The sequence below is a fragment of the Periplaneta americana genome, chromosome 9 (assembly GCF_040183065.1).
Source record: "Periplaneta americana isolate PAMFEO1 chromosome 9, P.americana_PAMFEO1_priV1, whole genome shotgun sequence".
Lineage (NCBI taxonomy): Eukaryota > Metazoa > Arthropoda > Insecta > Blattodea > Blattidae > Periplaneta > Periplaneta americana.
In genome coordinates, this window is record NC_091125.1 from 38829642 (window position 1) to 38845879 (window position 16238).

The 16238-nt window shown below is 37.5% G+C and overlaps 1 protein-coding gene across 5 annotated transcripts in view; it reads left to right on the top strand.

The window, feature by feature from the left end:
* Nucleotides 1–15989, top strand: part of LOC138705835 (solute carrier family 22 member 4-like) — a 98242-nt gene extending 82253 nt beyond the window's left edge. For all 5 annotated transcript variants that reach the window (XM_069834508.1, XM_069834509.1, XM_069834506.1 and 2 more), the window contains exons 10-11: nt 6844–7025; nt 11922–15989. In XM_069834508.1, the coding sequence (XP_069690609.1) occupies nt 6844–7025; nt 11922–12074 (335 nt within the window). In that variant the 3' untranslated portion in view covers nt 12075–15989. The remainder of the gene's footprint in view (nt 1–6843; nt 7026–11921) is intronic.
* Nucleotides 15990–16238: the final 249 nt, after the last annotated feature.

Genomic DNA, 16238 nt, shown 5'->3' on the forward strand with positions numbered 1-16238 from the left:
GAAGCAGAGGTGGTCGATCATCCAACCAGAATGGAGGTATCGTGTGGTTTGCACAATGATCACCCCAGCCTTTACAGCTGGCTTTCGCAACCGGATTTTGATACCTATCGCAGCTCCCCAAGTGCATCACGATTCTGGGTGGGCACCGGTCCCATATACTGGCTGAAATTTCATGACAAAATTTCTTCCCCCATGAGGACTCGAACCAGCGCGCAATCCGTAACGCGAGTCCTAGGCAGCATGCCTTAGACCACGACGCCACGGCGCGGGACGGTACAAATAGATCCTGTTTAAAAAAAGTATTTAAACAAATTTGAGGCCTGAAAACTGAAACATGTGCATTAATACTGCATGTACTATCCACTTATTAAGTAATGGCATAACACATTTCAAATTCATCTCCCAGAACAAGTATTAGGCCACATAGCCTGTTAGAGGAATTTTCACACCATCATTCCTTTGGACGACTCAATAGAAACTGTATAAACTACAAAAAGTTAATTTTTTAATATGCCTGATTGAAAGTAACTCTTGTCTTAGTTACGGATTAATGAAACAGTTTTTTATGCTGCTGCTGCTACTGCTACTACTACTACTACTACTACTACTACTAATAATAATAATAATAATAATAATAATAATAATAATAATAATAATAATAATAATAATGCTTTTTGATTTTATACAACAGTTTAACCTACAGATTAAATTATTAAAAGGTAGACATTATTAACCTTGGTTATGAATATTCACATTCGGAGTTCCTATGAAAGTGATGCGAGCCTGACAGCCTAATTGAATCCCGATAAAGCGGATCGAGATTGATAAAAATCCCGATTTGAGGGATAATAGCCTAGAACGTAATTTAAACAAGTTAGTCTGCATTTCCTATTATCCGATATTTTTATTTATATATTGACTCAGATGGTTACATTGTAAACACAGAGGTAACCCGCGGAAATTTAGTAAGTCTATTTGCCGTAAGGCAACTCTATTCGCAAGATAATAGTTCCTAGTTCTACCGCATTGTTGATTAATCCGTTTCGGTACCTAGTTGCTGTTCTCGCAAATAATCAACATTGTGTATTTTAAGTGCGTTGAGTGCCAAAACAAAAGAGCGTTTTGATATCGTATTTTACACTAGTAACAGACACATATAATTGCTGCGTTTTGTAGTGCAGTGAACTATGTTTAAACATGGACTCATCGTCAGATGTACTGTTGCAGTGCCGGTTCCGAAAAAGAAAAGTTGCAAAGTTAATTTAATAGCGAATGATTAAAACATATTCGTGGTTAATAAAAGAAAAAAAAAACGATTAGCCTGTAGTATTCACTGTAGCCTACTGTGTGTCTTTCGTATTTTAGTGTTTCTCAGGGAGGCGAATATTACATTAAAAACACGCGAATACTACTTTACAGAAAACAACTATAAATCTTATGATAAAGTGATGATAAATCTAATGTCTTGAGTTAGCTTCTGTTATCCCGATTTCCCTCGCAGAAAACCTAGCAACTCTGCTGACAGCAGACACACGTTATTAAAGGTATCTCGCAAAGGAAGTATTGTTCCTTTAAACAAAAACATTTAGCTTTCGGCTACGCAATACAACACGTATTCAAATAGCGGTTTCGAAATCCCACGCGTTTTCTAACAAACAAATGGCGGCTTTCTGCTGCTTCAATTTGGGAACATAATTCTCAGTTCTCCGCTACGGCGTGGTAGGGGCTCGATACAGAACTGCAACAGCATATCAGCTTTTGTTTCATTAACACAGTTTCAGTATGGGTGCTGATTTGGCTGTGTCTGAGAATGAGTTATGATAAATAAAGTGAGGAGTTCACAGATAACTAAGAAGAGAAATTACGAATTATATAACATAACTATAGCGCTGGCCTTCTAAGCCCAAGGTTGCAGGTTTCTATCCCGGGCCAGGTCGATGGCATTTAAGTGTGCTTAACCTCTGCAGCTGCGAGCGTCGTCAAATAAAACATAACATTTTTATAACATAACTGTTATAATGTTTTCTTCAGCCAACAATAATTATTTTAAAATGAAAGGCTTTTATCAGCCCATGCCGAGGTAATAGTGTTGTGACAGTTTAGATCAGATTAGTAAAGTTCTCAAAATATGATATTTCCAGCGCTTATTTCTTAATCAGTACTCTCACGGCAAAACGAACTTGACAATGGCGTTGTTTTGGAGTCTGTACTAACACAGCCATCAAAGGTTAGGCGACTTACACTTCCATTTCATAAATTGGTAAGTGGTGAGAATATAGTGAGAAATACATGTGAGGCCCTTGAGGTTGTAAGGAGCGAAGAAAGCAACTATTTGCAAGGCGGAAAAATTGTCTAGAAAAATATATAATGGCAAATTTTCCATCTCACGTCACTATATTAAGCCAATATACTTACATTAATAAATCTTTAAACCTGACATAAATAGAATATCGTCGCTTCACAGCTTGTGAACTACACTTTTAATTTCTTTCAATAATGCTCCCAACTTTTCGATACTTGCTCTCAACATTTTACAAAAAAAATTTAAATCCTAAGCTTAATTTATATTATTTATTAATATTAATGTTAATATTGACATACAGGAAGGAAATTATTTCAGTGTAAAAATTTCACAATGTCCTACTACATGTAATTAATTGGGAGTATAATATTTTCTTCAACATTTGTGTACCAATGGTCTCAATAAATAATAATGATTGATGAAGAATGAAAGAGTAGGGTCTATTACTTTAAAATAATTAGTACCTACTAAGTAAAATGAAATACTTGTTCGTTTTTTGTTGTTTCGAAATTACTGCAATATTTTTTTCTCTTCAAATACTATATAAAAATCATATTAATAAATTATGCTTTAGAAACCACTACTTTGTGAAGTATAACTGAGTAAGCCTAAAGTTTCTTGTATTACAATTGTCAAGTATAGGCACTGATAATAACTGTGTTGTTTTCCTTCAGCTAAGTGTGTTTATAATGTCCAAATGCCTATTTAATCCAACCCTAGAAGCCCAGAATAGATTATTGTACACCCCTCCAGCTAAGAACGGGTAAGAGCAACGCTCGAATGATGCAGTCTGCACAGACCGGCGATCCTCGCACAAAATTGCACATTTAGGGTGCTGCTCATAGACATTTCGCTAGCCCGCGCTACGAGCGTGCTAAACTAGCCCCGGCTATCGAGTGATTTCTTGTACAGGATTCATATCATATCATATCGTTAACACTAGTTTATGAATAAGGAAAACGTTAGTTCGCTGATCATCCACCGGAAGCCCGCGCTAAGAATGTCTATGAATATGGCCCTGAGAGTCTGATTTCTGGCATGCCTGATCTATGTGGTGTCTCTAGGATGAATATACACTCATATGACATTGTATTCCACTCGTCCGCCGTTGTGTCTATATGGATATCGCTTGTGCTTCCCAACCAAGCGGTCAGAGGTTAGATTCCCGGCGTGGACAAAGGGGGAAGTTTATCTTCTGTCCACGGGACTGGTTGTTTATCGTTGTCTTGTGATTGCCCTGTGATATCTCAGTGGTGGCTCTGAGTCATGCCGATTCCATAACGAGGGAGACCCACATTTGTGATTTATATATTATACGATCAGATGAATGTCTCTCCCCTAATCACAGTGGTGTGTAAGTCTGATAAAATGGAGGGTTAAGCAGAGAAAGAAAGTGACTAAGAAAGGGAGAAAGGGAGGGAGGAAGGAAAAAGGAAAGAAAGAGAGATAAAGAAAGAAAGAAGAAAAGAAAGAAAGAAAGGAAAGAGATAGAGAGAAAGAAATAACGAAGGAAGGAAAGAAAGAAAGCGAGTGAGTGAGAAAGAAAGAATGAAAGGAAGAAAGAGAAGAAGGAAGAAATAAATAAAGAGAGAAAGAAAGAAAAAAAACGAACGAAGAAAGAAAAGAAGGAAAGAACGAAGAGATCAAGGAAAGAAAGAAAAAAGAACGTAGTATGTGTCATAAATCTATGGTACTAGACCTTGATTTCCTTCCGAAGGAAGTTAATTTTACTGTCTGAACAACCTCAACATTTTCTGCCAATCTGTTCCCACGAACCTGGGGTCTAACAAGGATTATAATAACTACACAACCAACAAAGAAGGCTCTTCTTCTTTTGAAAACACATTAAATTTCGAGTAATTGTCACAGTCTAATATATACAGTCACGAAGCTCAATACGTAGTAAATATGCATCCATAGATAGTTGCTAACCACTAGGATCGCTACTATCGCCTCATTACAGACAATGCGAAATAGTACCGGTACAGTCTATTGTTCCTAGCACCCTCACAACTCAAGCTTCGTGACTGTATATACTAGACTGTGTTATTATGCTCATGTTCAACAACGACATAGCCTATATTTTCATAACCTCAAGTTGACTAAATTAATAATCGATAACAGTCGATCGGTAGGTAATCCTGGCAACCATTACAGCATATGAATTTGGAGAGTTACCTTTATTAACAATGATAACAATCGATCGGTAAGTAACCATGAAAACTGTGATAGGACTTAAACTTGGAGAGCTACATTTAGTGGCTGTTTCATATCTCCATCATTTATGTACAGGTAAGTTAATTGCATTTATACACGATCTGGATAGAAGACGATGATTATAAATAGTTTTGAATATTAATTAACAACTTCACAAAATCTCAACATAGTTTGCCATTTATACTTCGAAGATGACATCGCTCAAGTGACCTCCATTCTTATGCAGAAACTCTTCGTATCTCCGACGATCTTAATACACCACATTTTGGTGCCTATTAATGGTACCTAACTTCAAATTTTATTGATACCGGTACTGTGTATTATAATCGACTTCAAGCTACTAAAATTGATGCGTATTTAGAAAGAAATAAGACTTAAAAAATGTAAATACATAAATTAAGTAATGAAGTAGGCCTACACGAAGCGACGATTTTATAATTTCTTGTATTCGTAATACTGCAGTTGGAAACTTCGCTACTCCAGTAACGTTGGCAGCTAAAGTAATATTCCATTTTTAGAAATCCATAATAAATAGTGTGTCTGCAGTATTTCCTGACTCTTCTCTCTTTTGTTGTTTCTTTCATTTGGTCCAGAGTGTCTACAGAAAAATACAAACAGAACTGTTACAGGAGCAATATAACGACTTTGAAAGCCGTCAACAAAAGACAGAAACTCGTAATGTTATTGGCACTCGCATTTGTTACCATCGAAGACGTGCCGGGCTGTTTCGAAGAATTGCAAGAAAATTCTTGTGAAGAAATTGAAGTTATAATGGAGAGTTTGAAATAAATGCCACATCACTTTGCAATTCAGTTCTCAATATTTGGGTCTGTTGAAGCTTCGGAGAGTCTTGTGAAGCACGATTGGGGTTTTGTCTCTTTCAGCTTCCGCCTCTTCTCTGTTGCAAGCATGAGAATGCTATGATTGATCGTTACCTTCAACAAGTCTAAAATATTACACAGTCTCAACTGTAATAAAACGTGCAGAGCATTCCTTTGCATACATTTTGTTACATTCCCAATTATTTTTGTAATATATATTTCCGAAAAAAAAAATGCCTGAGCCTTAAGTTGTTGGGAGTTCACCTGTATGCAGGCAACAAATTTCACACGACTCTCCACAAGTAGCGCAGTGTATAGGCGCTCTTGTTTACTGTACATGCACAATGCGTTTTATCTGGAAGGTAATAAAATTAGGCGGGCCATTCTTTTTTTCTGGAATTGTACATACCTTTCAGTAATAATTCCCTTTCTTCCAGATTCCAGTTTGCAGGTTTCCCCTGCATATTGACTGCGGTGAATTTTGAAACAGAGACACAAAAAATACTAATGATATAACTTGAAATTCGTCCTGGGTGGCGGAGTCGGTATAGTGCTGGCCTTCTGTACCTGAGGTTACGGGTAGCCCAGGTCGATTTAAGTGTGCTTAAATTCGACAGGCTCATGTCAATAGATTTACTGGCATGTAAAAGAACTCCTGCGGTACAACATTCCGGCACACCGGCGACGCTGATGTAACCTCCGCTGTTGCGAGCGTCGTTAAATAAAATATAATTTAAAATGTATAGCTTGAATGTTATGTTCATATATCCGTGGTAACAGCAACAATATTATGCTTGAATAGAAATTAATTATTAATCATCAATGTTAATATTGTTTTCGTTCAGGAGCAACCGTGTACAGGTTTCGTCTAGGAAATTTGTCCAATTCGGAAAACAAGGTGAGTTCGATTTATGCCGATTCGAATGAAACGTCCATTCGGAAACAAACTTTCGAAAAAACTGATTCTGAAATAATGTTCTTCGAAAAAAATAACAGTTCGGAATAATATTTTCGGAAAAATGGTCAGCAACGCATTTTACAGGGAAGAAGAATTGACTATGAACTTGCAGTACATATTAAACTGCAAAACTATCAACATTTCGGATAAATATCACAGACTTTACTGCCATCTTACAAAACATATGGAGAAAATCCATTGTTGTGATCAAATTAACAAAGTTGAATAATTATTATGTCTATTTTGTTTTTATTTTTATTTACATTAAAATTAATTTATTGTTTTTTGTAGAACAGCTATGCTGTAGATTTATTTTTAATTTCAGTTCATTTTTACTGTAGACCTATAGGATATTTTATACATTTTTGGAACTAGATTTCTTGGTTGTTCTTGACTCTGAGACTTAACTTGTCGACAATGTAAATGTTGAATTCCTACAAATTAACAGTTAGTAAGGGAACGGACTATTTCACCTTTCATTTTTTTCCAACTAAACTTCTTTCTTCTGTGGGATTAACTAATTCAGATGGCACTTTGGTTCACAGATATGGACAATCTACAGCTAGCCCTGTTTCTCATGGGAAAGTTCGGCATTACTACAGCGTTCGCAGTGGTGTTCGTGTTCACAGCAGAGCTGTTTCCCACAGAACTGCGGCACTCGATGCTTGGTACCTGTTCCATGCTCGGTCGCATCGGATCCGTCATCGCTCCTCAGACGCCACTGTTGGTAATATCTGTAATATTCCACTAAGATAACAATATCTATTAGACTATTATTCTTTCTTCACAACATGTTACTATTATGTCTAGCTTTCATTGTTGTAGAAGTTTCAAAACATGTAGGCCTATAGGCCTTTTGCTCCGGCAGCTATACTCAATCCAGGATGTGTACGGAGCAGAAGTAAACAGCGACTATAGGAGTAGCGACTCGTGACTGAAATATTACTATGTGTCTGAAATATTACTATGTGTGTGTCTAATGCCTACCCATTTCACTTTGCGTGATTCGGGTTCCTCATACTGGGGATAGATTGGCAGGAATGTGACCCATTTTCAAATTGCACACCACATCGGTGGGCCACGTTATGCATGACGTGTATCTGTGAAGAGTTATGTCGTGTACTAGGGTGAGTGTATGTTAAGTGTTCGTGTAAGTGCAGTGTAGAGAATGGGTAAAGATGCTGATGAAGGTGAGGAAGGGAGAAGAGGAAAACCTGGTGCCGGCACGTAGCCTACTCCTGTCGAATAACACCAAGGGGGCCGCCAGGCTTAACGTCCCCCTCCGACGGACGAATCACTATCATCAGTGACATATGCCTTCCCTTCATTTGGAATTTAACCCAGGCATATTGGTGCACAATTTAGTGATTAGAAGTTGTGCACCGCCATCTCTCCTAGTCCCGAGGTAGAAATTTTACAAGAAAAATTTCTGACCCCGCCGGGAATCGAACCCGGGCAGGCTAATCTGGAGACAGACACGCTGCCACAGAGCTAACTCAGCGGACTATAGAATATTACTAACATTCATTAAATAAGCATATATAAAACTTACTATTAACATTGGTTGTTAAATATTTCTCAAAGAAAACAACACAACGCACCTTTAGTGTAGGTGCCTGTATATAAAAGTTCATCCTTCTCTCCTTTTCGGCGAACTTATCCATTACCTTCTCGTTGAAATTGGGGATGTTCCGCAGGAACTTCTTTTCAATGGACAGCATAGCCAGCACACCAACAAGGGAACCGTCCCAACTAGACCGCGGTTATTGTAAAAAAAATATATATATATACAAGTTAATTTTTGTATGATAAACAACGTCGTAATAATCGCTTATGTAGCTTTTTTTTGTTATTAACGATATATAAAATCGTCAAATTCGAACGCATAGACTTATTCCGCTCTTGAGCTGAATGTGTCCGCTATGGCGGGAACCCTCTCTATGGCTGAAAATATGGATGGAATCCACGGACACAGTTGTATGTTGGTTGTGTCCATGGTTAGACAGTCTGTACTGTGTCTATATTATCTTGTCTTGTGTTCTTATGTTTCTTTCGTAAGGAACGGACTATTTTTGTGTTTACATTCTGTATTGAATAGGAAGCTTAGGTCTATATTATTATGATGTGCATTAATCCCATTAGTGTTGTTAAAACTGGAAGTTGATAAGGTATATGATGAAATAGAGGGAAAAGGAGCAGAAGACGAAGTATTTGTGTATGAACTTCTACAAATTATACATGATAAATATAAAAACAGCACATTTATTGCAACGCGTGACACTTCAGACGTCGATAGTGATTCGAATAGTGGCAAAACCTTATATGAAGAAAGTGTAGATTCAAAATCTGATCCAGGATCTTCCACTAGTGAATACGAACCTTCAAGTCCTGAAAAACGAGTGGTCCGCACATGAAAAAGTGCAAATGTTCTTGATAGATACAAAAAGATTACGGAACATTATGAGAGTCTAAAAGCCCTCGGAAACAACAAGAATCCATTTATATCTACAGCAAAAAAATTTAAATACACAGTAAAATATGTAAAAATCATTATAGAATATCAAGCATATGGGACACTAAAAAGAGAAATGCTACAGGCGTTCAAGGTATCCCGCCAACAGAACCTAACTGTTCACGATTTTAATTTTAAAAAACTGGGCTATATTATCAGCAAAAAAAAACCGTTATCGACTACTTGCATCTGAAAAGTTTCTGCGACGTTTTACGAAACAAAACAGGATAAGCTCCAGAAAAATAACAAAATTCGTTTCTAGTAAAGATGTACAGGATGAGTCTAAACTAACGGAAACAGCAAAATATTTTGTGGCATATAAAAAAAACTGTTTCAGATACCCCATACAGTGCTGACTGTGTATTCAAAACCGACCAGTCTCGATTTGAATACGAGATGATATCTGATAGGACTTTATCACATACAGTGAAAAGCTTAGCCATGCCGTTTTGCAATCATTATTTTCTATGATGCATTCCGACACTATGCAAGTCCATATTTCTCTGCTAGCACCTTAGGAATTCGATTTTACCTTTTTTTCCAAGATCTGAAAGGAGAGTTTGGGCCCAAAGTTCAACTATTGAAAGAGGAACTCCATTTAATCTTGTGGTTGATGCTAGCAATCCAGGGAAACTCACGAAAAAGCATGTGAAAAAGGTGGCTGATGAGTGTGTTCATTGTAGCAAATCGTTCTGAATCTCCTTCGAAGTGCCTTTAAACACTGTAGCTTTCTGGAGATAATCTTTCATTGCTGAATCTAATTCCGACGTGAAATTTATAAGACCTCTAAAAATTCCTGGATTCTAAGAATCTGCAGTCTCAAAGTTTTCCTATGTTCATATAAAATTTTTTTTATCTTCTACATGTGTGGAGTCCAACCCTGAAATCTTGTCATGTATTTTTTAAACATTCTGTATAAAGAGCAAAGTTAGATCCATTACAACAGGTGTGCTCAAAATTGTAAAAGCACCGATTACACGGATGATGCTGCACTGCATAACACACACAGCGTACGGACTGGGCTCCGCAACTACATTGCAGCACCGTCCGTGACATAATTCTTACACTCTTACAAATACGGATAATAAACTGAATTTGAAAAAGAAAAAAGTATACACTGTAATATTCAGTTATTACATTACTGATTATATTTAATATAGTTATGATATTATTATATCATAGATCATGTTATTTTCATATTCCACCACACATTGCGGTCTATTCAATATGTGCATTATTTTCTCCAAGTAATCGGAAATCTATTCCAACGAATTTCCTGCAATGCGCAGCTGGCTCTAAAGATGCTCATCTGTTAATCGGGAACTATGTTTGGATTTAGCAACCTTCATTCTCGAAAATAATTTTTCACACACATTATGTCGAGGCGAAGGTTAACATAGTGGCAGCGAATAAACTCATCTTGGGATATTTCGTCTTGTTCATTTTTTTAATAATTCTATGCTTATCAAGTCATATTCTCTGTATTTAGTTCTGAATTTTACGTTACTTTGTAAATCAATTAACTCGTCCTGGAGCTGCACTCTCGCGGATTGTACTAAATATACCTTGAAAGGATTAAAATCCCTCTCCATACGTCTAAAATCACCTAATCTATGATCTGTAAATTCACATTTGAGCTGTTCCAGTAGGCTACAGAGATATAACTAACTATATTTTGTTCAGGCACCATATATCCCTTTACAAGTTCACCATCCGTGAAGGGTTTTAGTACCTTAGCTAATTCCCAACATACCACATTATTTGCTCCTAAATATAGACTGAATTGTTCGACTCTCTTCAATGTTTGGCCTTTCATAAAGTGCTTTCAATTCTTGAAGCGGTAGTGCACGTTGCACCCCTGAAAAATTATTTTATCAAAACATGTGTTTCTGCTGGAATAAAATAATCACAATAATAATAATAATAATAATAATAATAATAATAATAATAATAATAATAATGTTGGTATATGAATACATATTACAGAAAACAGCTACCCTGTTACTTCGGCATGTTATGTATGGCAGAGCCTATAATGTCGTTTTACATTGCTCAGTAGTATTCCTGACAGTACCTTACAACAAAATAAAAACTTTACGTTTTCACCGAACGCACAACAAAAATATTCTTCCTCCCACACTGTACGGAATGATCGTTTGCTTACAGAAGGTTTTGACTATGTCCTTGTCCCACACTGTTCGTAGGTTTACTAAGTACTTGAACTGCCTTCCGCAGTCATCCGTCGAGCTTCGAACGAGGAACAGCACGCTTTACATTCGAAGGTTGTGATTACAGAACGTAATCGGGAGTCGGAGAATGAGCATACCTGCATTACAATATAAGAACTGATGTGCGTGAATGACAATTTCTTGAGAAGTTTTGAAATATGTGTAAGAGAAAATGGATATCACATACAGCATCTTCTGTGAGCAGAATAAGTACCGACTGTCGTTGTGTTATATGTACTTAAATTTCAATCCAGTTAACTCTCGAGAGCACTCATGCTCGTTTATCCGGGGAGACCTCTCCGGTACTCGGCCAATTAATTTTCCGGCCTACATGACTCAGATGCACTATGCATTAGTGAGATTAGAACTTGAATATATAATATTAATCTTGTAATGCAGAATATAAATGAATCATGATTGAAAATAAAGAGGACAAGACAGTCATTTAGCTCATTAACTTAGTCAAAATAAAAGAACAGAGTGCCTTTTCTATCAAAAATTAAAACTTTTGAAAAAACTCGCATAGTATAGGACTAATAGAGCAAAAGTGGTGTAAGTCAAAATTGGGTAATGAGGTTTAAAGTAAAAATGTTGTAAAATACAGCGCAAAGTAACAATTAATATGTCCTTCGTGCTATTCACTGACTACTAATAGTTTAAATAAATGGAATATTAATTGCTACTTTACGCTGTATTTTACACAATGTTTACTTTAACCCTCATTACCCATTTTTGACTTACACCATTTCTGCTATCAACGGCTCAGATAGTAACATGGGATGTACTGATTTCATAATCTTTAAGTAAATGTGTTTATTATTTGTTTGCTATAATTAATGATTGGATTTATAATTTGTGTTTTTCTTGATTTTGATACTTTCAGGGGCAGTACCTGAAATCGCTTCCACTACTACTTTTTGGTACGATGTCTGTGCTGTCTGGCTTGTTATCCTTCACATTCCCCGAAACTCTACACTTAAAACTTCCTGATACCATCGAGGAGGCGGAGAACATCGGGAAAAAGAGAGAAAATTGAAGTACTTCACTGTTTGCAAGAGAAATTGAATTTAAATAAAATAAAATAAATAATGACAACAGAGCGTCTCTTTTTCAGACAAATAAGATTTATTATAATATTATCCATCTAGATATCGGGAATGTAGATCTACGTATGAAAATACATGTCAAATCTGTCCTGCCTGCACATGAGACGAGAATTTTGATGTTAATGTTAACCATGTCACGATGTAGGCCTACACAATCCATGTGAAGAGGATTAGGCCTATATTATAATCCAGTTCAAGAAATTCTTCTTCCTACTAGCTACTGGCAGCAGCTGCTGCTGCTCCTCCTGCTTATTTAAGTGATTTTGTCACATTTTTAACAGTCGGCCAATACGTTTTATTCCCGTGGTCTGTAATTGGAAATGTAGCGGGGAAGTCAATTGTAATTTATACGATTAATACGTTGCATTTAATTTAATCTGAAATTGTGTAGCCTTAATTTATGGTCTGTGTTTGTACTTTTGTTCTCATTTCTTCATTTTGTAATCTCTCTTTCCATGTTAATCGATTATTGAATGTGAACATTTTATTTCTGCGGCATGAATTCTACTTGTATAATTTGTTTTCATTTACATTATGTAATTTTATAGCTGATTCGCTGTGTACCCATGTTTCGAGCAGGCAAACCAACTCGTCCCCACGTCAGCCCCCTTCGTACGTCGCCAGCTGACATTCGGGGAATGCTATGGAATGATGACGGAATTGAGAAACTTTGAGGGAATTATGTAGACGCCTAATATGGTGAAACGGGAGAACTCCGAGAAAAGCCCCATCTACGAACTTCTCCGCAAAACTTCTCGAACCCGGACCGCCTGCGTGACAGGCTGAAGGTCTCAAACTCATGCACCACATTGGGCCTTCGTAAAAATTATTATATTCCTTAGTCGGAGTCCCTTCTTGGTAGGTTATTATTATGTTTTCAAAAATATAGTATATACACTGCTCTGCCGATTTAGTAGAATGCGTTTGAGTCTAAATAAAGCAGAAAAGTCTGTTGTTGTGACGAGAATCCCAGCCCCCGCATACCGGTAAGGCATCATGCCACAGAACGTTCACGCCAAAGTATTTTTGACAACGTAAATATTATTTAACTTCTATAAAACTGAGTTTCATGAAGTCGGTCCTAAGTACCCCTTTTATACATGAGCCTATCCCCAATGATCACATGGGCTCGCTCCCGCCCAGGTATAAACATTATCCTTCCCATTTTATGCAGATTTAGGACTGCCACATGGGCTCGCTCCGTATAAACATTTTCCTTCCCATTTTATTTAGACTTAGAAATACTTGATACAGAAGCTTACTTGGTGCAGAGTCACTTCGTCAAAAAAAAATAAATAATGGCAAAATCTAAAAAGGTAAGAGTTTGAAAGCAACACTTCTAACAAAGTCATATCTTGTTATTGAATGTGTTTTATATTCCATCATTTTATGTAAGATGAACGTCTCTTTTTCGTGGGCTTTACTACTTTGCTTTTTCGGTTTTTTTTTTTTTTTTTTTTTAGTCTGATTATAAGGTGCGTGTCACTTTGAATGCTCTTTAAAACCTCAATTAACTGAAAAATATGTGGGTGCGGCTTGTAGAATAGTCCCTTCAACTTAGCACGGAACGCTTCGCAGTTATTTGTGGTACGGACGGAGCTTTCTGGGAACTGTGTCCACATTTCTGGAGGAAAAGTATTGTTTTCATCTATATAATTTTGTAATACGTAGTCCATGACCTTCGAGGGGAAGGGGGTTGGAGCGAGTTCATAAACAGTGTAGGACGCCTCAAGAAGATAAATAATTTCCGCGCGGGAGCGACTTCAGTTTTCGTTCCTTTCTTACCACCCCTGATTTGAAGCGACTTGTTAGGAGCCTATAAAACAGCGCAAATATTAAGGCAGGGCTGGCAATTGGCTTCCAGTATGAGCATTTTACCCGTACGGGCAAATGAAAACAGGTTTGTTCCCTCGCAGGAAGGACTGCTACCCTTCTGTGAAGGGGAGAGTAGGGAGTTCGTTTTGTACAGATCAGGGGTGAAATATCTACTACGTATCTCCATGGCAGAAACCTGTAACTGAGTTTAACAATAACTGGAAATTGTTATTATTTTTTTAAGAATTAAGGTAGGGAGATGGACAGTGTGTTATTTGTAAAAACTTGTCAGGTGCAAGCAATATGATTTTAAGCGGCATTATGATGTGTTCCATGCTGAAAAATATAAAGACGTCGTTAGTGATGAAAGGATGAATTTACTCACTGTACTAAGTGAGGACGTAAAGCTGTGGTATTATTTAAATTTGTATTTAATGTGTTTAACAATCTAAAGTTCGATCCAGAAACATAATATCGAGAACGAAAAGAATGAAGACAAATTAAGAGCAAGTGTGACGGATTGCACTTCGTAGGTTAAGAGCTATAGAGAGGCTTGCTGTATCAAAGTCCATTACACCATCCATTGAAAATATTATTAAAAGACAGAGGAAAAAAGAAATCTAAGACCTTTGTAAATCTGTTTTTTTTACAATAAGATATATTCATTATTATTTTATATTCTGATTTTCAAAAATGTTGCTGTGTATGAAATTTATGTATTCGTTTCTGTTGCGTTAATTATTTTCACTATAATGTGCTTGTTTATAAAGTTTTAGATTTACAAACTGTGATGTTGTTTTCTTTGACAATAAATTCAACGTGAAAGCTGTGATTTGTTTATTATAATATTATCACTGCTATACTACGACTGCTATCATTATTCAAGCATATTAAAGAGTATTATAATTTAATACAAGTAGAATGAGCATGTTTAGTTAATGTTAATTTAGTTTTTTCTAGTTATTGCTTATTTCATTAGTTACGTACAGTTTATTTACAATCACACAAGCAGTGGTATTTTTTTTTCTTGTTAGGAGGAAGGGAACATCCCACACACTACGAGCTGAGGTCTATTGTACACCCCCGATATGGGATGAGTTGCGTGTCCAACGATCCTCTACGTGCACCGACCTAACCACTGGACCCCCTTAACGACCGGTCCCTACAGCCATGTACCACTCCTGCTACGGGATCCCCCGCCAAGGCTCCCTTTAATGGTCCGAGACGGAAGTCCTCCCCTGAGAAGATCTGGCCCGAGTTCCGTTGCAGAAGCTATCTATCATCGCATGAATACAATCCACGGAGGCCGGTGGAGAGAGCCAGCAGCTTCGGAGGGCCGCCTGTAGAGTGATCTGAAAACCAGAAGAAGTAACGGGATGATGAATGAAAGGATGATAGGGGAGGAAAGGAAGTGGCGAAGATGAGTGGGATCCCAATCGCCTGATAAAGTAACCTTATATTCATCCATAGGAGTGAGAGAAAAACTCCGAAAAAAACTCGCCCAGCAAACTCGTCCCGACCGGGGATCGAACCCGAGCCCGCTGTGTTCGGAGTTAGACTCGCTAACCCCTCAGCCACAACGGTGGACAAGCAGTGGTATTACTCGACAAAGGCCAGTGGAGTCCTGCAGCCCGGAGCCGTGGCGCTACTGCTCCTGCGTTCGTAATATCGCATCGCGATAGTTCACATTACGTCCGCGGCTCCACTCGCCTTGGTCGAGTAATACTACTGATAAAATATAAGCATGACCTTCCACCACCGCGCCGCTAATGTACAGCCCAACTGTTCAGCCCTAGTTCACGTCACCACACAGACTGCAGATACCTCAGTGACTCAGCTGTGTTCCCGTATGGGCACGCTCCAGTTCTGTATTGCCAAGCGGGGAGTATTCCTTGCAGCCCCAGTATTAAGGATATTACTGGAGATTCTAAGGTAATATTACACTAATATTTCTATATGTATTTATTTATTTAATATAGTATCTTATAGATAAATATGTTCTGGGAAATAGAATTAATTTGTATTAACGTTGTATCAGATTCACTTTTTGTAATGAATTAACAACTCTTAAATACCCATTCCCGTATGAATGATGCTTTCCTGCTCATAATTTTCCTCGAATTTCATGCTCTACCGCTTGCCGATTGCAGAGGACTGGCTCCGCGTGTTATAACACAGTCTATTATATACAGTCGCGAAGCTTGAGGTGATTTTTTTGCAAATCTCGCGATAAAACGCTCCAAGCGGTTAGCAACTAGAAACAATAGACTGTCCACGGT